We start from the raw sequence: 26129 nt of genomic DNA on the forward strand, positions 1-26129 counted from the left end.
ATCAACAGTTCGAATAAATTAAAACATTTGAATTTGATTGTTTTAGAAAAGAAACAAATTTCAATCTCCTTCTGAAGGACAAAATATTGAAATTTCTAACCTTGAGCATTTTTCAATTTGCCATAAAATATTGAAAAATGAAAAATGTGGAATTTTCATTTTTAATTTTTTTTCTCAAAAATGAAAATAATTTTGTGTTGAGCATTTTTCAATTTTTCAAAGTTTTGTTTTTATGCTTTAAATATAATACACATGTGTGTATGTGTGAACCCGTGTATACACATGCATTTTTATTACATTACCCCGAAAAGATAGAACAACAACGCACCAGCAAAATTTTGTGATGTGATGCAGGATTATTATGCAAAAAAATATTATTTCCCTTGCTTAAAACCCTTAACTTTATATTTCCCTATTTTGTTATTCACATTCAGGTTAACTACATATTCTCTATATACATTTATCTGTTAAATCAAATGGATATTGGTTTGTTTAATTCATTGATAGAGTATTTATTTTTACTCCAAAGTTTAGTATTTGCATCATTGCAAAACATTTGTAAACTTCTTTAAAACGTTAATGTACATTTAATATAAAATCTGAGCAATACGCTTATGCATTAGAACAAGGCATTTATAACCCTGCTCTTGACAACACGGATTCGTTGTTGCCTTTAAAGGATTATGCATAGCTGGAAGAAATTACAATATGCCCTTTAAAGCCCTCAACGGCAGAATAGTTTAACCAAAGCTGAAAGTTAATCGTCAATAAATAGTAAATGAAAAATATTGTAACAGGAAATTTTCTTAACATAAAAACACTGGCTACGAATCGGTGATACCCTCGTTGACAACTTAGAAAAGATGTAAAGATAAAAACAACACCTAGGAAAGCTGTTCTTTTCCCAGACTCTATGTATAAGGTTGATTAATATGCCATTTTCCTTCTACATACAGCTCATTTTGGAAGTCATTGAATGCTCCATTTCTTAACTAGATAAAATGAATTAAATAATTTGTTCATTGTTGGGTTTTTTTTTGTATTACTTAGCTATTAAGATACCAATAGTGCTTTAACATTTGGCATCCATCGTCTCTGTTTACAACTAGAACAAGCTGTGGTTTACATCTCAGAATCTCAATCAAAATTACTAATGCTAAATGTTGGTCCATCGAGGTTGATGTTGAATTTTACAGCGATTTTTCTGTTTTTAACTGAAATACATTATTTTGGGAAAACTAATCAGGAATGAAGCAGACATTTGAGTCAGTGCTTGGTGGAATTAGATACGACTGTCTTTAGAAGACAAGTTTTGAAAATGTAGGTGTATAATTGTTCCTGTGGTCTTTTATTTTTATAGTATGGTTTATTTGGTACATTTCGTGTAAATGTATAGTCAAAACATGTTTGATGTTGTCAAGACTGATATTGCTGATAACTTAAAGTTTGTTCATTTTGAGACAGATTTTCTATTATTTGGAATGATGTGAGGTGGCATTTCAGCTATAATGAACTTCAAATGTGAAGCTAGTTTACGTTTCTCTAGATATAAGAAGATGTGGTATGAGTGCCAATGAGACAGTTTGACTTCTATAGTAAATACTATTTAAACGGGAAAAACAGCGGTATAATCTATATACAGAACGAGAAACACTAATGAATCACATCAACAAACGACAACAAGGAGCATAAGAAGATAAAAAAAACCTTTTAAACAGACTTATGAAGGAGGGATAAAGTACGATTCTGTTGTCAGGTCATTAAAGTTTACATATTTTGGCTTTAATATTGTTTCACTTATAGGGTCTTTACATCGGAATTAAACACATTTATTTAAAAACCAGTGCACATCATTAAATATTTCCATACACCAAAATAAGATGACATATTGCATATAGCGTTAGAAAAAAAGACCAAATATCAAAACTTTGGCCACTGAACCATAAAATTTGGTCAAGGTAGTAGCATCGTAAAAACAATAAAATCCAAACTTTCATCCTGCTCGTCCTTTTAGATCGCGGTGAGCGTGGTGCAATAGTGGTCTAGTGTGACTTGGGCATACAACATGCTCCTTGTTTCTCTACCTTTTCTACTGATCAAAATGAGCAACTGGTTCTTGTCTTGAATTGTTGGTACCGTACGTTTCCTGCTTTCATCGTGTTAGAATACATTTTTAATGATCGTGAAATATATATCACTTATTGTTCAGTAATTTCAACTGTTTTATTGATCGTAACGCAATCAATAAACATAATCAATACCGAAGAAACTTTGCTATCTTATTTTTTCTTAGTTTCCCCTGTAGCAAGTACAAAAAGCATCACCAATTGATACATGTACATTTATAAAAATTCATATATGTAATAGCATGTATGGCACATGAAAATATATAAAGCTGCGCTGTCCATGTATTCATTTACTCAATTCGTGAATGGCGTGCTCTGTAACTAAACTGACGAATACTAGTGTTTGTCTTATTCATAACTTCATAAAAAAAAGATGTGGTATGATTGCGAGAGAAACAATTTTTCCACCAGACATTAAATGATGATGAAGTAAGCAAGTATATATAATTCATAGTACAGTCTTCAACATTGATGAAAACCAATACCGCACAACAAGCTATAAGAGAATCCAAAATGAAAAATTTAAAACAATTCAATTCATTTGAGAAAAATTAATTTTACGGCTCATATATTAGTGATTAAACTCGTTTTATGTGCACAACCATCCCCTTAACATTGAACAGTGATAAAAAGGATATTATAAAAACAGTTGAAAAGACTTTTAAAATAAATAAATAAAGAGCTCCGCTGTAAGCGCATGATACTCCCCTTGTCTTTATGCTTTTAAATGATATTTTTCAACGACTAAATTTCCTTGGCTGTTTCCGACATTTTGTCAGAAGAAAAAATCCACAAAACTTTACAACATCAAATCAGAAATTACATATACATCAAAAGGGTACTTAGTTTAATAGATATTAACTCGTCACCATAGTTTCATCATTAAATGCTGAAAGCATTTTTGATTTATTATCCCAAAAACTGGAAAAAAGCCTCATTCTTTTATCAATAAGACTGCATAACTTATAAAAATTGAAAGGTAGCTTAAGTCAACAGATATAAACAGTTCACTAAAGTTTCATAAAATTTTGTGAAAGTGTTTATGAGTGATTGTTCGAAAACTGGAAATTCCCCCCTTTTTTAAGCATAAAAATTCATGACACGGAAACGTAAAATCTGAAATTTATAAAAATCGAAAGGGAGCATCCGTCAATAGATTTAAAAAATTCACCAAAGTTTCATTAAGTTGATGGAAGCATTTTTGAGTTATTGTCCGAAAACTGGAAAACTCCCCCCTTTTTAAGGATAAAATTTCATAACATGGAAACGAAAAATTGGAATTTTATAAAAATCGAAAGGGAGCTTGCGTCAATAGATATGAACAATTCAACAAAGTTTCATAAAAGTTGGTTGAATCGTTTTTTATTAATTGTCCGAAGTGTGGACGACGGACGGAAAACGGTATACCATTATATGTCCCGTTTTAGACGGGCGTATAAAAACAAAGAAACAAGTTATAAAAAAGGCTAAACACATAAACACATTTATATATATATAGTACAGATACAAGCGTGCTCGATGTTTGTGATAGAGGGGGAGGGATGTGAAATTGCTGCGAGTTTTGTTTATCCAAAATCGATTTCACATCTGTCCATTTTTTACAATCAATATTTCACAAATTAAGTTAAGAATAAGGAGGGTGTCAGTGAAAAAACTATGTGAATTAAGTTTTTTTTTGTATCCTACATTGAACTTTTGATGTCGTACCATACTTCTTGGCTTTGTGAAAGCGTCGACCATGTGCATCATACGCTGCCATCATTGCAGAAGTTGAAACACTATGTATTTCCGTTGGTGCCCCCACCCTTTTGTGGGGAAAATTTGGTTGATTATATAGGGAATCACCGAAGCATGACTGGATCCTCCCCCCTTAAGGTCAGTCAGTGCCACCCCTTATGAAAAGTTCTGGATCTACCACTGCTGCTGTCATAAATGATGGTAGCGAGGTTAACTGTTGCTAATGCTTTACCAACTCTAGCCTCACACACGTTGATTCCTTTGCTTGATAAATGGCGTGTCATCATTTTCCGACCGTATGTGGGTCCAACCTGGAAATAACACACACTATGCACACATTATGTTTTAAATGTAACTACGGCCGTGTTCACATTGACCTAAACTCGGTGTTGTGTAAGTGTAACTCACACGTAAACTAAACAAAATTACGTTCCCATTGATAAAACTCAATGTTTACATGTAGTGTAAATCATGTTTTGTCTACATGCAGTCGATACTCGATGTAGGCCTTGTGTAGATTAAGTGTACACAAAACTAGGCATTTAAAACATTAGTTTCACCATGCATATTTAAGGAAGAAACGATTTTTTTTAATAAAATTGATATTTATAGCAATTATTTATGAAGTTCTTTACAGAAATATTTGTCTCAACTTGATATATTTATTTGTTTTGTTTAGAAATAAAACTTAACGTAGCTTTATTAAGCCCTTATCAAGACTCAAATCAGCATCATTGCCAAACACATAATTCATTTGAAAATTAAGGTCTTTCCGAATCGACTTGACTTACACAGAAATATTTGCCACTGGTCTTTACTCAAACAACGATTCACTCATAAATGCATTACTTAAAAAGTGTGAGGTAAATGTATTGTTTGTCTAGTATCTCGGATCCGTGAAATTACACTTAAAAAGTAAAAAAAAAAAAAAAACATTACCCCCTTCCTTTGCCAAATACTTCTTGGAGAAGAAATACCATTTGAACAAACAGAAAAGATAGAAATATAGTGATCCCTAATATATCCTTCTTCGTCTGTATATATAAGCACGCTGTTGCAGCCTACGTTTTCTAATGCTTAATCGAGACATCTTTAGTATCTTTAAACTACTGCAAATCATCAAAATGGCTTTCATAAAGAAGCAACCACTTAACTTAAAAAAAGGGGGGGCATTTTGTTTATTTATCTGAGTCAGAATTTTGCCGCGAAAACGTTTTATTCCGGTTTTTTTTTCGATGCTGGTAATCAATTTTTTCTCTTCAACATTTAACACTATAATGTGTGGGGAAACTCTTGATTCAGAATATTTTTTATCATCTGTAGAACGAGAATTGTTTTCTTTATCCAATTGGGGTTCGGAATATTTCCATCCCCCCTATTTAGAGTCAAATGGTCGTTCCCTTGCTGCTAGAAAAGTTGTCCGAAAACGTTTCATTCGATTCTACGTAATAAACATTTTTAAATGACATAGAGTTTACAAATGTGAACAAATCTTATGTACAGGTAATTAAACAAGGTGTATAGATGTGAACAAATTTAATGTGAAACCAATGTCCAGTTCATTAAACTAAGTGTAAACAAGTTTACTCAATCTAATTAAAAACCAATCTCTCATCGCTCCTGTTTCTGATATGTCGCGTGGGAGATCTAACGAAACCCGCTTTGAGGTCACATGTGAGTGACCTCGTAGGTGTGTCTTTTTCGACCAATGAAATTGAGTCTTCCACGATCTTGGAAGTTTAACGTAAGGCAAAGGGATGTAACTCATTTTATTTACGACGAAATCGTCAGTCAAAATAATTCATAAACTTTTTTGATTGGCTTATTAATAGGTCGTCAACTCATTTGCATATCTTTAAAAATTCATGACTTTTAGTTCACTCACATGTGACCTCAAAGCCGGTTTCGTTAGATCTCCCACGCGACATATCAGAAAAAGGAGCGATGAGAGATCGGTTTTTAATTAGATTGAAGTTTACTGTACATGGAATTTGGTGTGAACACGGCCTACTAGTATTTGTTCCATGTACATGATGCATACGGTTTGGAATTCGTTTGTGTCGATCTGTGTCGATCTGGGTTGGTTTGTTTTACTTTTTTTTATTTCAAAAGAAGATTGTCACTGACTGAGACCCCTTTTTTGTGTCGACATATTTGTCCTATAATACTCGTTTTGCTTTCACATATTTAAGATGTAAAATCATATTAAAGAAATGATAATAGAATGTACATAAAACAGAACCTCATGGGAACTGTTTTATGTTTGTTGAAATACTATTCACATAATTATTATATATTCTTTGCTACATTTTTTTCTCGGTAAAAGCAAATATAAGAAGTCTTTCATTCTTCGAAATATACATTTACCACACATACATGCATGCAAGTTAATTTCATATTTTCTTTTATAAGATGATGCTTATTTGAAATTCTGCGAAAGAAATTGTGAATATCATAAGCTTGGGAAAAACAAGTTTGTATTAAACAGATTTATTAAACAAATACTAGCGCAGTGATCAAAATAATATAACATCTACACCCATCCCTCCTCATCCCACTCGACTCGCGAATCCTGTTCTTTGAGCATGTACAGAAACTGACATGGACAATATCTAATATTCTTTGAGACATTCAGCCACGATATGGTTCAATGATACTTCGTCTACTCCGCATCGCCTAGTAATTCCATTTTCAGAACAAAAACGGCTTACGGAAAGAAAAGACAAAGAAAAACAAAAGTCAGGTAGATAGACAGATAGCCAGATATATACAATGAATGACAGATTGATAGATCGAAAGATAGATATAAACATGTAGCTACAAAGACAGCTATATATATATAGATAAAAAGAAAGAATGATTCTCTGTGGTTATTATCGTACTTGTCAGTGTACCATTCTTGTTCGGAATTTGTTGATACCACACATAGTTCACACACACACACACACACACACCCAAAAAAGATCTTCAAGACATATTGCGCTTAAAACAAGACAAAAGAAAACGGAAATAGTAAAACATTTAATAAAAAGGGACAACAATTTTAACATTTAAACGCCTACTAGTATATTGAAACAAATTATATTTCGTTCTCATTATTAGACATTTAAATAATGAACATTTTTTCAAATTTGAATATTGCACAGTAAAATGAAAATTGAAAAATTGGAGCATTTTTCATTTTTCAATATTACACGTCAAATTGAAAAATGCTCCACGTTGGAGCATTTTTCATTTTTCAATATTTGAAGACAAATTGAAAAATGCTCCACGCTTGAGCATTTTTCATTTTTCAATATTGTTAGTCAAATTGAAAAATGCTCCACGTTAGATCATTTTCCATTTTTCAATATTGTAAACTAAATTGAAAAATGCTAAAGGTCAGTATTTTCAATATTTGCTATTAAGAATGAGATTGAAATATGTTTTGTTTTCTAAAGCAGGCAAATACAAATGTTTTAAGATTTTTAAACTTTGACAAAATAAAATCATTTTTAACACAAACTTATTGTTATTTGTTTCAATATCTTCGTAAAATAAAAAATATAATTTCATGAAAATAACAAATTTCAAATCTCATAGAGAAAATGGTTTTTCGAAAGTGATTTCAATAGATTTTTGTTACATTTTTCAAACCAACTACTTTTAAAATTTGCAGAGCAATCTGAAAATTTATTTTTCATTTTAAAATGAAAAATGTTTGGCGTAAATGTACACGGACGTTTTGGTTCATCTCAAAACTTTTTTCAAAATATCATTAGAAGAATAAATTCCAAAAATCATTGATAGCAATTTTTTGTGGAAAAAACAAATGACGTGACCTCCACCCTTTTTCAAAAAGGTTTTTAAAGGTTTGAAATAAAGGTTTCTTAGTTACATCAGAAGGTCAGTCATTTGAACAAACATATTCAACAAACACTGAAATCTATATAACATATTAGTTGGTTTATATGGTGGAAATTGTCTGTTTTAATAGAAAAGATATGTAAAATTGGCCTTCATGAACAGTTTACACCCCCTAATATGACCCAATTTGTATTATTTGCCATTGATTCAAAATATGTTTACCCGGAGATATTTTTTTCATTTCTGATTAGCTGAATATCTAATCTTTGAGTGCATGTAGTCATGTTTTGCCTATATTTCTGCAAAAAAAAAATTGGGGGGCCCAAACTTGGTCAAATTTTACTCTTTTTGTCAAAGATCTACAGTGCCGATTGGCTGTAATATTCTATCTGTATGTCACCATACATGATCTTCTTTAATAAATATATTTTTATCAAGCACATTATGTAGTTTTTTTAATGATAAGCTATTTATGGCTATCTGCAATGAAAACTGAGCTGTTTATAACTGAAATTTGGTCATTTTGAGGTAAATTTTTCCTTGGTTGCTAAGGAAATTTTTTTTCCTTAGCAACCGACAAGACGGACTTGGATGATTAAGATTTTAAACTGATTTTTATGAATAGTGCAACTATCTTTGATGTTAGAAGCAGTTTTTCTATCACATAATGTTTTTTATGTGGCCAGCTGTTGGTTGATGCATACAGAGAATTGATGTTAAGAAGCAGTAAGTAATGTCTCTTGTAGTCTGTGTAGAAGTCAAAACTGTATATCTTCTTATTTAGGTATAATTTTTTTTTAAGTATAAAAAGTAAAATAACAAAAATACCGAACGTCGAGGAAAACTTAAAACGGAAAGTCCAAAATAGCAAAATCAAAAGCTCAAAAACATCAAACGAAGGAATGACAGCTGTCATACTCCTGATTTGGAGAAGGCACTTCATAATGAATTCGAAGGGAGCGATATCAGTATATACTTTTATATACATATTAACAGTTGTTAGTTTTATTTCTATTTTTGCACAGCTTATGTTACCTTAAGTTAACCTTTACGAAAAATGTATTTATCTTGAAGATACACATCTATAAACATCTATATACCAATTTTAAATAAATTTTGAATCACGGAAAATTTTAATTCACATACATTTTTTAACATCGAGTCTATACAGTATGACCTAAAGTTACCATAGTCAATATTCTATATATGATAATGAAGTCATGTACAGATGAACGAGACAAGACAGAAAATAACACCTCAGAAATATTCAAAACACCAAACAAAGTTGACCTATTGCTTATAATAATACAATCTGAAAACATGACAAAATTACGAAAATGTATCATTGAACAATGAACCATGACAAAAAAGGTAAAATCACAAAAATACTGAACTTAGAGAAAAATCTAATCGGAAAGTCCATAATCACACGGCAAAATCAAATAACAAAACACATCAAAAACGAATGGACAAGAAGTGTCATATTCCTGACTTGGTACAGTTATTTTCAAATGTAGAAAATGGTGGATTAAACCTGTTTTTATAGCGCTAACACTCTCACTTTGATGTCAGTCTCGTCATATTTCGCTATATTTACAATGATGCGTGAACTAATTAATAAACACGATGAGTTCGAGGTCAAATAATACATGGCAGAAAATATTTAAATCTTACAATTATTTCTTTCAACAATAATAACTGAAATATTACTTTACGAATTTGAAAAAATGACCACAACAACTTTGAACAATGAACAATGAGTTCAAGGTCATATGATACTAGATAAAATGACATATATACCTTATAATTATTTTATACTACGAATATACCTATTGCTTAAAGTACTTCCAAAACAGATCAAACACAATAACTTATCACGTCACATTGACCTTGATCAGTGATTTATGATGTGAGGTCAAGATCAGGTGTAACATACCTGACGGAACATAGCATGTCATGCATTCTAAGATCGAGAAAAAAAAATCACATTAAAATCAAATAAACCCATGACTAGCAGTCATTATGGGCACATGGTTGAAGGGCAAATATGTTATGTTTGGCGAATTAACCCCATTACATATTTATAGTTTATCTGTAAAATTTCTACCGTGTGGATCAGTTTGAAATTAAATCCGCAAGGAAATAGGATCATTTTCAAGGGGAAGAAATATTTTACAAAATTGTGTTTTTTTTTATTTTTGATGGACGATAGGTTTAGGACAAATTTGTATAATTGGTACATTTTGTAAGTTGCTGAAGGTACTCGATGATAATCTGTGTGTTTATGACATATGTTGAGGGTTAAGAGGAGGAGGTATTTAAATGGAAATCAATTGTGGCAACACAAAACATTACTTTTAACTTAGATTGATTCATAATTATGAGCAGAAGTTGGATCAAGAGTAATTATGTATATAATAAATCTTACTAATAAAATTCTTGATTACATCAAGCGCTTACAGTCAAGATGTTTCATTTTAGATACCAGTAAATGGAATTTAGAAGATAACCCAATTAACAAAATCTGAGGACCGTATGTGAGGGAACATGATTTCCCCTGTGCCTCTCCAAATTCAGGAGCCTATATTAGCGATTAACAGACTATAAATCGACGTTAGCATTATACACGTGTGCTTATAAGAGAGCTTATTGCTGTCAAATTGTTTTTTCCAATATCTGAAATCGAGCTATAATCAGCATACAACTAACATTGCAGTCTATTTATAGAAATGACACTTTAGATCTGTTCACCCAGACAACCAATGTGATCAAGTTGATTAGACTTACTTGTACATGCAGTTTCTGTCTGACTATTGTAGATTATTCCGAACAGAAAAAGTACATCATATAATTAAAACTTTTTAAATTGTACAGATATTGAGGGATTTCGCATACTTAGAAACATGTGACGCGTTGCAACAAAAGACAGTAAAAATGAAATCTTTCAGTCAAATATCATGGATTGTATTGGGTCCCGTGTATAAAATATTATCTGACCAGCTGTCCCTACTCTTTTGAAATAAGCGGGAGTTTTTCTTATCGATTTAGCTAACCACAAACAACATGATATTATGATAAAGCAATTATCAAAACCTTCTGATTGAACATGACTTTCTATTTGTATTTAAATTAAATCCCGATTTTTACTTGTAATTCTGTTGTCTACTTATGTTCCACTAAAACACTTATTACATTGTGTGGTTGTTCGTATATTTTGCAATAAGGATAAAATTGAGAAAGGAAATGGGGAATGTGTCAAAGCGACAACAACCCGACCATAGAGCAGACAACAGCCGAAGGTCATCAATGGGTCTTCAATGTAGCGAGAATTCCCGCACCCGTAGGTGTCCTTCAGCTGGCCCCTAAAATATATATACTAGTACAGTGATAATGGACGTCATACTAGACTCCGAATTATACACAAGAAACTAAAAGTAAAAATCATACAAGACTACAAAGGCCAGACGCTCCGGACTTGGGACAGGCGCAAAATTGCGGCGGGGTTAAATATGTTTATGAGATCTCAACCCTCCCCCTATACCTCTAGCCAATGTAGAAAAGTAAACGCATAACAATACGCACATTAAAATTCAGTTCAAGAGAAATCCGAGTCCGATGTCAAAAGATGTAACAAAAGAAAATAGATAAAATGACAATTATACATAAATAACAACAGACTACTAGCAGTTAACTGATATGCCAGCTCCAGACCTCAATTAAACTGATTGAAAGATTATGTCTTCATCATATGAATATCAGGCACAATCCCTCCCGTTAGGGTTAAGTATCATACTATCATAAAATATATGAGAAGAACATAACTCGTGTCATGCCAATAACTGTTTTTTTTTAAATAAATGTGTTTAGTTCCGATGCAAAGACCCTATAAGTGAATCAATATAAAAGCCAAAATATGCAATCTTTAATGACCTGACAACAGTATCGTAAATAAGGGTTTGCTTACCAGCCTTTACGAAATCTCTGTTTTCCGTACATGATTCTGTGTATATTCTTTTTTCAATATCATATAAGCAAGAATACTTATCCGGTGTGCTGCATATTTGTTTCCGAAATTTCCATTGAGATGATTCAGGACACTTAAATTCAAATCCAAAGCATACCGCGACAATTACAGAAACTGTTAATCCCGTATAACTTGATATCTGAAAAAAAGAATATGTTATATCAAATTATAAGAATATAAGGTAAGAGTTCCATATGACACCCCACCCAAAAAGTTGAGAAAATATATTTAATTAATATATTTAATGTACAATAATAATAAATTTATTTTACAAGTCATTAATTAAGATTTAAGGAAAATGGGGGTGTCAAACAGAAATAGGGGGTGTCACTTCTTGAAACAGGTATATGTACCATAAATTTTAATATAAAAGAAAGTGAAACATTTATTATGTATAATTATTTCATTTTTTTTGTGCAATAACTAATTTCAAATCAACATAGGGGATATACTTTGTACATGTCCTGAATGAAACTGTCAAATAGTGAACTTTTATCTGTGTATAGTGTTCTCCACATATATTCCATCAAATGTTTATCAAAAGTTTTTGATCTTGTATGTGTGGTTGGCAATTGTCGTTTGATACACCACCATCTATTCTCAATAAGGTTAGTGCATGCACCACTAGTTGGATCAACAAAGTTTTCAGAATGATTGACGGTTTTGTGTTGATACCCTAGTTTTCCTAAACATTTATAATCAGTTATTATTGTACTTCCCTTTTCAACATATTGTTCTATGATTGGAATAAGGGTATCTTTATCTCTCTTTTCCACTTTCATAAGAAAAATTTCTTTGGTCTCTCTACAAATCCCACCTAGAACCCAATTTCCGTCCACAACTCTCACTCTATTGTACTTTCTTTTGCCAAATTTAGCCTCGTCTATTTCAACAATTAAACCGTGTCATCCGATTTTCTGCGGCTTGATATTTTCAACTACATAGCAACAAATTTCACGACAATAATTGTAATAGTCATTTACAGTTTCTTTTGAACTTTCTAATTTTCTTCGTTTTAAATTACTTTGTCCTTCGTTGTCGGAGTCAGATGCTGAAGAAATAGAAGTTTCATCTATAGCTAAATCATATGGAAATTTGTGTACAAAACAGTATATAAGTAATAAGCCTTTACGTAAAGAAACATTAGCATTTTCAAACCATGTATTTTTACGCAAAGGAATATGATTTTTATTTGTCCGTTTATACTTTCTTTTATTACACTGGAATCTGAACTGTTGTCTTTTCCTGCCACTACGATTGATTTTTTATATCTTACATATCTTACTTAGTGTATCTCCACATTGAGTGCATTTTACAGATTTAGGCAATAAACCAGAATTTTGACAAAATTCTATAGTGCTGTCATCATCTGTTAGAATGTTTCCTAATCCAAATAAATTCAAAGTTTTATATTTACCGCGCTTTTTATTAGATCTAGTATTAACATTTTCACCACCATCTATAATATTTTCGATATTATTATTGTTAAGGTCACCAACAATGTCGGACACAAAATCAACATCATTATTGTTTGTATTAGGAACATCTGCCTCGGATTCTTCAGAACTTGAAAATAAACTTTTACTTACACCAAAGTAAGATCTTAGACTCACTGATTTTTCAACTACGTTGCTAGTTTTTTGTTGACCACAAGCAAAAGGCGATTCTTCCGACATTGAAAATAAACTTTTACTAGGATCATATTGTCACTTTCAAAACTTGTATTTATATTAAACTGTCCACATTGAAATTGTGATGAATCTGATGATACTTCCTCATTTATATCATTTTTCGGATTATTAATAACTTTCCGTTTTCTTAAAGTCATGTATATATTATCCTTATAGGACTTGAAGAATATCCCATGTTAAATCAATATCAATTCCAAAGTAACTATATATATAAGGAAATGAAATAAATAGTGAGTACGTTTTATTACATTAAATACCTCACCTTCATAAATTTAGATATCAGTCCACTCGCTGCATTATTCAACCGGAAACCAGCCAGAAAAAGAACCATGACCCCGTGACAACATCTTCCACCTGACACTTGTGCGTCCTAAACCGTCATCATTTTTTCCGGTTCATCAACGCATGCTGCACGCTTTTGTGGAGGAGGAAAAAGTTTATTTTTTGCAAACAAGTTGTTTATTCATATATGTAGAAATTTAAATTGATATTTTTGTTTATTATAAGTATATTTAGATAATTTTGTCATCATTTTATCTGAATATTATGGATAAAATTCCAGCTTCGGCTACCCAAGAGGTAAGTGACAGTCAAATACACACTTCCAACAGTAATTTGTTGTCCCCTTGGCGTTCGGCCACCCATTCTGATGAATTTTGGGATAGAAGTTTGGAATTTCCAGGGGTTTCAGGTGTTGGTATGGAACAGGACTCAGAACCTGTTCCTGTCAGGACTTTGCCGTTCACTCCTGGTGCCAGTCAGTTGAGGCTATCTAGGCCTAGCAGGGTCTCACATACCGTTACTAGTCCTGCAGAGATACCAACGTCTCCTGTGTCTTGCAAGACAAGAAGGCAGGAGACTCTACCATCTGGCATCAGGAGTGACCCCTTTTCCAGGACTAGGTGGCCCATGGATTTTGCCTATCCTCCCATGCCTATGGGTATGCCCAACTTGCCGCCTTATCCCCAGCCCTTTGACCCGTATACGACTCAATCAGTTTGGTCTGGTCAGGGGTTTGGTGGTAGACCCTCTTCAGAGTCATCCTCTTTTAAGGATGAGATGAGGAGTCTTACCACGTCCATACACAAGATTCAAGCTACTGTTAATGCTAAGTTCTTGGAGTTTGGTAACAAACAAAAAAATCTGATGGAGTCTAGGGGTCTGTCTCAGGATCCTGCACAGGACCCTCCCAGACCTCCTAGACAGTTGTTGGAAGACGACTCGGTGTCTTTGGCTCCTAGAAGTCAGGAAGGTAACTTTTTGGATGACCAAGGTGGTATTTCAGATATTGACAGTGTAGTAAGCACAGAGGCAGATGCTTTCTTTCCTTAAGAGCCTTCTTCAGGCAACTCGGATTGCCTTAGGAGTCTGGTCTACTCGATTCGCAGGGATATGTCAGATATGCCCATGTCGTCTCCACCTAGGGTTTCTTCTAATCCTTCGGATTTCATGGCTTGCTCAGGTATAGTCAAGCCAGAGTCTAAGGGGTATTATTCTTTTCCAGAGTTGGGGCACTTTACAACTACTTTGTCTTTGTAAACTCTTCTCTGGCTGAGAATCTTGCTAACACTAGCAAAACTGGTGGTAGTTAGTTATCTGGTTTCGGACCTGCCTCTTACCCAGGGAGATGTAGATCTAAGGACTTTGATATCCATGGATCTTCCTTGGGTATGTCGGCTTCTAATTGTGACAGGGCTTTTTCTAGTTTACTTGGTTCGAAACCTTTGGATGGCCTCAGATTTTCTCAAGATTCTTATGTCAAGTCAGAGAATAATCTGAGGTGTTTGACTTTAGTTCTTGAGACAGCTGAGCACTTTTTGTCAGCAGCTGGGTCTCTTTTAAAGGACAAAGGGGAGGAATTTTCAGACTTGAGGTATATGCTGCTTCAGGTAGACAAGAGTCTTTGAATGTCTCAATTCCTTCTTCTTGGTACTGTGGCCAACTTCACTCTTGCAAAGAGACAGGATATTCTTGATAAATCGACTGTCTCTGAAGCGCTTCAGCAGAGACTTGTCAGTTCTCCTTTGTCTAAGGACAAGTTGTTCTCTGTTCCCTTAGAGCAGTTACAGGAGGAGTTAAATAAGGCCCCTCCTGTGGTCAAGGTGGATGTGCAGGTCACTGATGGGAAAAGATTTGTCAAGACTACTCAGGTTGACAATCCTTCTTCTTCTCATCAACCCAAGGCTTCTACCTCTTCTTCTTCACAGCCTACGAAGAGACCAGCTTTTTCTCGTCCCAACTAAGTTGTTAAGGGAAAGAAGCAGGGTAAGTGATGTGTTGTCCCCTCCGTTGAATTGTTCCCCACTGGAAAAGGAAAACTATACTTCTCCTCTTCCTCATCTTCCAGTGGGGAGCAGGCTGTCCCACTTTCTAGATCAATGGGCTCTGATAACTTCAGACAAGTGGGTACTTTCGATTTTACGGAGGGGATTGGAACTTCAGTTTCTGGAACAGCCTCCTCTTTCTCCTGTTCCAATCAATCCGTCAGTGACAAAGGATTCTCAAAAGAATCAGTTGTTACAGGACGAAGTGAACATTCTTATTCAAAAGGGTGTGTTGGAGGAGGTCAATCTTCCTTTTCATCTAGGGTTTTATTCCGGGCTGTTCTTGGTTCCCAAGAAGAACGGGAAAATGATACCAGTTCTAGATCTTTCTGTTCTCAATCAGTATCTAGTGGTCCCACATTTCAAAATGGAGACCAACAGGTCTATCAGGTCGACTATTCATCTAGGAACTTTGACAACCTCTTTAGATTTGATGGATGCCTATTTTCACATCCCAATTTCTCACAAGTTTCGTCATTTTCTGCGACTGGTTTTGGCAGACAAGGTTTACAGTTTCAAGGCTATGCCTTTTGGCCTGGCTATTGCACCCCTAGTTTTTACCAGGATTTTCAGACGGTGGTGTCTCATCTTCATACTCAGGTAGTACTCATTCACTCCTACCTAGACGATTCTCTTATCAAGAATTATTGCCGATATCTTTTGGAGGAACACACCAATTTGCCTATCCTTTTACTCCTGAGACTGGGTTTTTTTTTATTTCATGGGAAAAATCAGAGATAATTCCCAGTCAGAGTTTCATTTTCCTGGGAGAAGATTTTCGGACAGATTTGGGTCTAGTGCTTCCTCCAGAAGAGAAGGTAGTCAAGTTATTCTCCTTCTACTATAAAGGGATATAGATCTGCCATAGCCAGAACAATATCACTTTCAGGAGGCTCTGATTTTGGTGACAATGAGTTTTTGTCCTTGTTGATAAAAAACACTTTTGCCTTAATAGACCTCGTCAAAGGCGTTTGGTTCCTTCTTGGGACTTAGGTTTAGTTTTGAAGGTTCTTCAGTTCCCGCCTTTTGAACCTTTACATTCAGCCTCCTTGAAATTTTTATCTTACAAATGTTGTTTTCTGATAGCTTTGGCTACTGGTCGCAGAAGGAGTGAGATTCATGCCTTGTTAATTTCTAAGTCTTGTCTCCGCTTTGCGGCTGATAAGTCTTCAGTTACTCTTCTCACTGGTCCATCTTTTTTAGCAAAGAACCAGTTACCTGATAAAGGTTGTGGTTTAATTACTTTTCCTGCGTTACCTCCAACGGCGGATAATCAGGTTTTGTGTCCAGTAAGAGCCTTGATTGTTTACCTAGCTTCTTCAGCTAAATTAAGATCTGCTGGTTCTTCTAGGTTGTTCATTCCTATTAAAAAAGAATTTCTGACATTTCTGCTAAAACCATTTCTACCTGGATTTGCAATACTGTTATTTTGGCTTATAAGTCTGCTTCTTCTGAAGTTTTAGTTAAACATCTAGTTAAAGCACATGAAGTTAGAGCTTTAACCTCTTCTTGGAACATTTTTAATTCCTCCTCTATGTCGGAAATCATGTCAGCTGGTTTTTGGAGGTCTGATAGTGCCTTTTATAACCATTATTTACGTTCCATGCCTCTTCATTGTGACAACCTCTATTCTTTAGGGCCTTTAGTTGCTGCTCAACAGGTTGTTTTTCCTCCTCCTAGTGATGGAGATTCAGCGCTTCGTTAAATTCTGTTATCTAAATTTATGACGATGAGGTATTTAATGTAATAAAAATCAAATTTTTAGAATTAAAATTTAGTTTTGTAAATTAAATACTCACCTTCATAAATCAGAGGTCCCTCCCCCTCCCCTTCATCCCCTTAGTGCCTAGCATTTTAAGGAATAAATGATGAAGGTTTAGGACGCACAGGTGTCAGGTGGGAGAGGTTGTCACGGGGTCATGGTTCTTTTTCTGGCTGGTTTCCGGTTGAATAATGCAGCGAGTGGACTGATATCTAAATTTATGAAGATGAATATTTCATTTACAAAACTAAATTTTAATTCTAAAAATTTGATTTTCAATTCAAAAGTATAATAAAAATATTAACCAGTGTAACTACTGGAGTGTGAAAAATACTCATTTCATGTATTGCTAATTACATTATATAAACTTAAGGGTGTTCGCGGGTCTAAATCATTTATATAGGATTTCTCTATATTTTTCTATAAATGAACTATATCTTATAGTTAATAGAAAAATGAAATAAAAAATGGGGTCACCGTTGATTTGCGCTCACAATCTGCCTTCAAAAGAAGCATACATCATTGTAAAAGTGTTTTTTTTTCCTGTTGAACTAATAGGAGAAATAAATGTAATATCGAAATAAAAAAAGAAATTTATTACAGAAATCGCTCAAATTTTACAATAATTTAGTTTAAGTACAGCATATATCGAAATTATATTAAAAAATATAGGTCACCGATGAGTGAAAAGAGATATTTCCATTTTAAAGCCAAAAAATGGCATTTTTCCACCAAAGGGAGATAATTTGGAACTTTTTCAATGATGTTTACATTTTAAAAGTCATCTGAAGCCAACACGAATTAATTGTTTTGAATGTTTTTTGTACCATATGACAAAGTAACAACTACAAAAGGTAATAAATAAAATTTGTAATGAAAAACAAATGTTTAATATTTTTCTGAAATTTTTATACCCTCGAGCCTCCTTAACAATATCATTTGTTACCTTTTTAAAAGAGCAAAAATAACCCTGATATACCCATATAGAATTATCTTTAAGGATATAATCATTTTTAAAACGAATATCTTCCAAGTTGTCATAGTTTGGTGGATCAGACAGTGAACTACCAATCCCAAGATTGGAGGTTCGAATCTCAGTAGGGTATACAGGTATATATATATATATTTCTTCATAATAGTGTTATAGATGTGAAAAGATATAAGATATAATGTAATATAAATGATGTTTCACATGTACAGATATCATGTAAATATAGGAAGGTGTGGAATGGAAATGGGGGTGTCAAGTGGAAATGGGGGTGCCAAAAGAAAAAAGAATGGCATAAAAGAAAACCAACTAATATCTATTATTTTTTATTCGAAATTCAGAATAAAAAAAAAGAAATTTTTTAACCCCAACAAAATCCATGCCTCATTTTTTTATAAAGCTCCCCTTACAAAAAACCTTTTTAGAATGTTTTCATATCGGGAAAATATATTTTTGTGTGGGGTTGCCATATGGAACTCTTTCCGTCCGTTCAGTCAGACATAATTTCATGATAAGATACCATTTGTAAGACCATGTCGTTATGTATATTTTATTTCATTTGATCTATACTACGTATATACAACACGCCAATGTTTAAATCGTAGTACTTTGAGAGTAATCAATTTGTATTATCGTTTGAGGTTGATCTTTCGACCTTATTCATAACCAATTCTTAAAATTTAGTCTCTTATTAGCGTCTGCCCTTAACCTTTGCTTGGCATCAGTCCATTGTGAAGTTAATGTCATTTATTACCAGTCATTACTTATTGTTAATCACTTATCACTTGAAATCTTTCATATAATGATTTATATTCACTTCCAGAGCTCAATGGAATGAATCATTACTGATGATCTCGATATAAGATCAAAGTGCTCCTAAATACTCCATGCATGATTGCCCCAAATATAAGTCATGGAGTCGTACCTGAATCGACCGGATGTTCTAACGCAAGAGAGTCGAGCCAAGAATGGTATGTCTTAATTATTCCTCTGGATGGTGTACAGATCGCACGGGAGTTAAATGATACTGAATGAGCAATCTGGCTGAATGTACATTTAGGCAAACTTTCAATTGTATTACCCGAATTTAATTAAATTCAATATAACACAGTCCTCTACAGCTGGCCAAAGGATAATCCCTCGACCTGAATATCAGTGTAAAGAAACTTTTTTCAGACAATATTGACGTTATCTTTCGTGTTTATTTATATAAAAGTTGATTTTCTAAAATGGCGAAAAGAAATCGTTTGTAAGCTTTCTCAATTGAGAAACTCATTTGCCAAAATGTTGTTCATATCAGGAAGACACAACTGACCTACTGAAATCGTCAGCTGAAGGATATACAATAATGGGCTGAAATATCCTTCTTCTTCATGAAGTGAATACATTCCATATCCCTAGACGGCCGAAATGATTTGCTGCAAGTTAGTTACAAAGAAGAAAACATTTTCTGGATCCTTGGTCTTTGAAGAAATCGATGACAATATACTAGTATCTCATTTGTTTCAGTTAAAGAGGGTTGACCTGGTAATAAATTTTAGTTAGACACGTTTCAAAAATTTCGACTTAGCTCTGGTTCAACTATAAATGTTCAATTACCATGCAAATACACAGAACGCTTTTTTGTGCTTATCTTAGACTATTATTCTTTTCAAAATCAAGAAAGAGACAGCTTAAAGATACATTATTACAACATGGGTAATGCGTCTCTTATGATCAGGTACTGGTAATATCAACTCAACTGGATGAAGCTGTAGTTGAATATCATTTGAATGAGAGTGTTTTTTTTCGCCTTCATCTAAGTGTTTACCACAGCTGCAGTCGACAACAAAGACCACAACCCCAGCTCAACAACATGAAAATCATATTTAATGGTACCAATATCTCTATTTTTCGACATCTAATTAAAGAAAATGTTTGCGTTTGAGGAGATCGGGTAAAAGTTAACCAAAATCTAAAAAGGTATCCAAATATATCTGCTCATCTTTAAACAAAACAAAAAACTAAAATTCAGAAACCATTAATTCAATGAAAGAAACCAATAAATACTCGGAAAATATAGTAGAATCAAAACGCTGTAAGCACTGTAGGCAGTTAACCAAAAACCAAGGCAAACATAATTATGAAAACTGTGGCAACAAACATTAAACATTCATATATAATTGTACATTTATGTTCTTTTAATGAATTAATCATTAAGGCAAATAATTCATATTTTATCAAGGTTTTCAATAGCAACGTATATATCAAGTATATTTTTTGTTCATGGTCATGAGTCTCGAGTCAGCAGTGGTACAAATTTGCAATGATTGCAGTTCTTCTAGTTGATCTTAATTGTTCGTATGAGTTGACTGTTAGTATTTCAAGTTGACTTTAGTATGGGCTTGTAAAAGTATGAATGGACTTACTTCCCTGGAAAGAAAACTGAGTTTGTGTTCGACAGTACAAAAGTTATGAGACACAAATCAAACAAATGTTTACTACTACAGGGATCAATAGTGAGGTATGACTGACCTGTCCATAGTAAACGTAAATGACTCCCACCTTCAACCCAAGTCCATGATGTCTAAGTTTGGAATAAAATGACAGGTGTTAGGTCTAGCAAAGTGATATGCATATGTGACGCCTATGAGATTGACCTTGTTTGTCATTCAATCTTTTTGAAATGACAAACAGGAATGAATATGGTTTAGGAGTTGGTATCTCAATCTTTTACATGTTCTCAAAACACACACAAGAGGGTGTGAGTGACCCTAGGGACTATCCCTATTTTTCATTTGATTTTTTATATTGTCCCATACATTAATATATATATGGTTTAGGGGTGGGGGACCCCAGTGACTTCCCCCTATATTTCATTTGATTTGTTATATTGTCCAATACATGAATATATATGGTTGAGGGTGGGGATCTCATCTGTTTCTAAGTTATCAAACAGGATTGGGTAGGGTGACCCTTGGGACTCTCCCTATATTTCATTTGATTTGTTCTTTTGTCCCATACATGAAAATATATGGTTTAATTTAAGGTTAGGATCTCGACTGTTTCCAAGTTCTCAAACAACAGGAGGGTCGGGGTGACCACAGGGACTTCCCCTATATTTTATTTGATTTGTTATTGAGTCCCATACATGAGTATATATGGTTACGTGGTGAGAATCTCGACTGTTTCCAAGTTCTCAAACATGAGGGTGCAGTGACCCTAGGGACTCCCCCTATAATTCATTTGATTTTTTATATTGTCCAATACATGAAAATATATGGTTTATGGAGGGGATCTCAACCGTTTTCAAATTCTCAAACAGAAAGGGGTAGAGTGGCCCCACGAACTCCACCTATATTTCATATGATTTGTTATATTGTCCCATACATGAATATATATGGTTTAGGGGTGGGGATCTCGACCGTTTCCAAGTTCTCAAACAGGAGGGGTGGGATGACCCACAGGGACTCCCCCTATATTTCATTTGATTTATTATATTGTCCCATATATGAATATATATGGTTTAGGGGTGAGGATCTCGACCGTTTCCAAGTTCTCAAACAGGAGGGGTGGGATGACCCACAGGGACTCCCCCTGTATTTCATTTGATTGGTTATATTGTCCCATACATGAATAAATATAATTGGGGGTGAGGATCTCGACTGTTTCCAAGTTCTAAAGCAGGAGGTGGTGGGTGACCCTAGGGACTTCACCTATATATCATTTGATTAGTTATAGTCCAATACATGAATGTATATGGTTGAGAGGTGGGGATCTCATCCGTTTCAAAGTTATCAAACAGGAGGGGATAGAGTGCCCCAAAGGACTCCACATACATATAATTTGCTTACATTCAGGTATCATATAATCAAGTTGCACTATATGTGTAAAATAAGAAACTTCCAGCTATTTTAACTGACCCATCAAAATTGAAAAAATACCCATTTAGTAATATGTTAACACTTTTAAAGCATCTTACTTGCTTTACCAACATTTATTACTGATGAATAAAAATTTTACTGTCACCAGGACCATATATATTGTTAGATATACTGTTCCTAGCTGTCACAAAGACTCACATTGTATTGGATTTTGACATTAAAATTTGTCAAAAAGTAATTTTGAGTTTCCTATGGATACCTATGGATCTTCAGAACGCTGGCACTGTTGCACCATTATATGCTGCTCTACTTCATCATCATTGTATTTAATTGTACGTTTCTCACATTTTCAGTACAAAATATTTTCTGTTTTTTCATTTTTTTACATATATCTTTTGGTTTTCAATTCTAGTGTTTATATTTATTTACCATGCAAATATGTATTTTGTCATCTGTCTGATTTTTTTTTTAAAGTTCAAAGATCGCCAAAACCCGGAATTACCCATATCCGCTTCCAGAATCGGATCCGATATAAGAATTTTCTTCTCATGTCAGCCATTTTGTTTTCAATGTTGTTTTTGTCAGATATACGATTTAACTCGAATTTACACATTATTTGTCGGCGATTTTCTGTATAAAGCTAGCGGTTGAACAAAATGAACATCGCTGTCATGAATAATAATGCTAAAAACAAGTTTCGAGATCGTTTATTAGGAGATTTTGGTAAAAAGGTTTGCAAAGTTATTTTTTATTTCCTCTCAAGTCGTGCATGTCAAGCGAAAATCCGACTACAAAAGTGGAAGTTCGCAGACCTCGGACAACCGCTAATTGAACCCCTGCCTCCAAATTGAAAAGATAAAAAAATTTCGTCTTATAATTTAAAATTGCCGCCAACAGCATGAACAGTGGAACTTATTTTAAAACTACTGACGTAGTTGACTACGTATTGACGACAAACAATATTCCTACGACTTTTGCCAATTGGGAAATCTAAACTACTTGTCTTTAGAAATTTTCGGCGATTAAACATTTCAAACATTTGTTTTATGACAGCTTAGCCAAAATCTCAGGGGATAATAAACTACATAAAGATTCCTAAAGTGCCCTTCTTCCTATGTGCAACTTCAAAACTTTTGGATAAATCGACAATCATTAAAGGTTTTTCTGATCATATTTTTTATAATCAAGAATAAAAAGTATGAAAAACGGTCCAATTAGTTATAACATAACATCCAGCTAGATAATAACAATGGCACATATTTCAGCATTTATTGTGTAGAACACAAATCTAAGGTGCTCGCATAAGGCAGCTTAACTGCCTAAAAATACATCAATCGACATTCCTGCATGTCTTCAATAATTAACTATTATATACCAAACGGACACTTTTATAGCATATCCTTACCACTATTATTTCTCTCGATTGTATGGAACTTTAACAACTTTAACCGGGAGTGGTGATTTATTTTTACAATTACTGTTTAGGCAATATTCAATCAAAATGTGTATTCGGATTTAAGAAGATGTGGTAAGAGTGCCAATGAGACAACTCTCCACTCAAGTCATGATTAATAAAAGTAAATAATTATATGTCAAGGTACAATCTTCAACACGGAGTCTTGGAGTCCTTCTTATTGAAATTGGATGATAAAGTTAGCTTATTAAATGATATGGTCAAATCAGCCCTAATACGGATACATCAGCATGCGAAAACTGTTGACGTTGCCCTATAACTCTAAAGTAAGAGTTTAATTTGTTTTTTCGAAACGGTCCAATACGAAAAAAGCGTTCACTTCCGGTTTATTTATTTTGTCATTCGTAATATATGTTAGTTATTTAAATAACTCTAAAAAAAACAGTGATCTAAATATTCTAAAAATAGAATGAATGCTATATATAGTTAACAAAACGAAGGTGTCAAACAAATTTTGTATATTCAATTCATTTTGAATACATTTGAATAACGCACTTTTAAAATTTACAAACCATTAATTCAAGTGAAAGAAAACAATCAATACACGTCACATGCATACCTTCGTTCGATAATTACTACATTCCATGTCTAATGAATACGTTTGCTCTGTCTCTTCCGTTTTAAATATTGACCTTCCATTTCTTACACATAAATTAAATTTATATCACAAAAATAAAGTATTCAATCAGCTTAAACCTGAGCTATTTCAGAGTCTCAAAAAGGTACGTCAGTACACACTAAGTTGAAAGTTTACAACATTCTATAATTGTCCATCGAACAGAATCATTATGTCATTATTGTGAATCTATATAATGTGTTAGCTCACATGACTCAAAGGACTTTGCGCGTGTGCTACCGGAAATGAATCAATTTAGCACGCGTGACGATAAACCTCATGACCATAAGAGATTTATGAATGCCTTAATATTTGATTAAATATTGTACCTGAAGTCTCGACTAACAGTGTATTTCAAATTGAAGTGAACGATAAATGCACGCCATTCGAAATATGTTATAAGGTAAACCCAATGTTGCGTGCAATCAGAAAGTAAACCCGTTTTTTTTTTATTCAGACGACTTAGATTTTTACTGGGACTATTAAATAAAAGTCCCAGATATCTAGTAATATTTTGATAATCGGCCGGTTCTGATTAGATACGAAGTGAACTTAGATACTACATTGCTGTCAACTCACTTGTAAGACCAAGAATAGAATACAGCACAGCGATATAGGATCCCTATACGCAAGAAAATATAGACAAAATAGAACCGGTACAATGAAGAGCACGTCGCTATATTTTCAACCACTACAGTAACGAATCAAGTGTTTCTAGCATGATAAGCAAGCTTAACTGGATACCTCTATACCAACGAAGATTAAACATCAGAGTATGCCTATTTTACAAAATTGTAAATGGACTAGTAGCAATTCCAACAGAAACTTACCTGATTCCATTAAACCGAACATCTAGACACGACAATACCATGGCAAACATTAGCATCCGCCCAAGACACGACTACTTCAGATCCTCATTCTTTTCAAGAGTTGTAGCCTGGAAAAATTACCAGAATCGACAGTGAAAGCTCGCAAATATGGGACACCGATTACTTAGATAATGGAATGTTTTTGTCCTGTACCAATTGTACAGCATGCACCATATTCTTTTTTTTTAAACCTTATTGATCTTTTATTGTAAAGAGACATTGTCTGCTCTATGGTCGGGTTGTGGTCTCTATGACCCATTTCCCATTTCCCTTCTCAATTTTATTAGCAGCACCTATGTAACGCACACGTATTGAATACTCATTATTGAGTTTAACTACGATACCAAAGAAGAAGATGAGACATTGCAGGGGTTTAATGATAATACAGTGATTTAAAGAGTCAAATACTGTCTTAGGATTGGTTTCGGTAAACAAATATTTCATTGGGGTATTCGCTGTAAAATTCTTGTTCACCGATTTGTTTCATATTTTCAAGTTTAGTTCTTAAAAATACCACAACATGTATTAAAATTACAAAAAGTCTAAAATAAATCAATTGCAAATGCATGGACTCGATAATATGCGTTATCATTTTTTTCGCGTGTACCTAAGGCTAGACGATATCTAATTTATCATTGAAATAATTTCAGAATACTTTACATATAAATAGTTATAGTTCTGTCTGTTTTACCCTATTTTATAATAGTTTAAGTAAATCCTCGTTTTTACCGTATACAAATGAATTGATATGTGACTCGAATCAGACAACCAAAAAGTTGACCATTGGTTCATGTTCACTGTTGACATTT

General features: G+C 33.7%; 1 protein-coding gene across 3 annotated transcripts in view; it reads right to left on the bottom strand.

Annotated features, from left to right (window-relative positions):
• Positions 1-24646, bottom strand: part of LOC143085058 (uncharacterized) — a 33610-nt gene extending 8964 nt beyond the window's left edge. For 2 of the 3 annotated variants that reach the window (XR_012981235.1, XM_076261205.1), the window contains exons 1-3: positions 24395-24646; positions 12186-12784; positions 11674-11872 (exon numbers count right to left, since the gene is read on the bottom strand). Coding sequence is in view for 2 of the 3 variants with exons in the window: in XM_076261205.1 (XP_076117320.1) it covers positions 11674-11872; positions 12186-12515 (529 nt within the window). In the remaining variant the exon portion in view is untranslated. The remainder of the gene's footprint in view (positions 1-11673; positions 11873-12185; positions 12785-24394) is intronic. The other variant, XM_076261206.1, reaches the window with a different exon arrangement.
• Between the last annotated feature and the right edge of the window lie 1483 nt (positions 24647-26129).

The sequence above is a fragment of the Mytilus galloprovincialis genome, chromosome 8 (assembly GCF_965363235.1).
Source record: "Mytilus galloprovincialis chromosome 8, xbMytGall1.hap1.1, whole genome shotgun sequence".
In the NCBI taxonomy this organism is placed as follows: domain Eukaryota; kingdom Metazoa; phylum Mollusca; class Bivalvia; order Mytilida; family Mytilidae; genus Mytilus; species Mytilus galloprovincialis.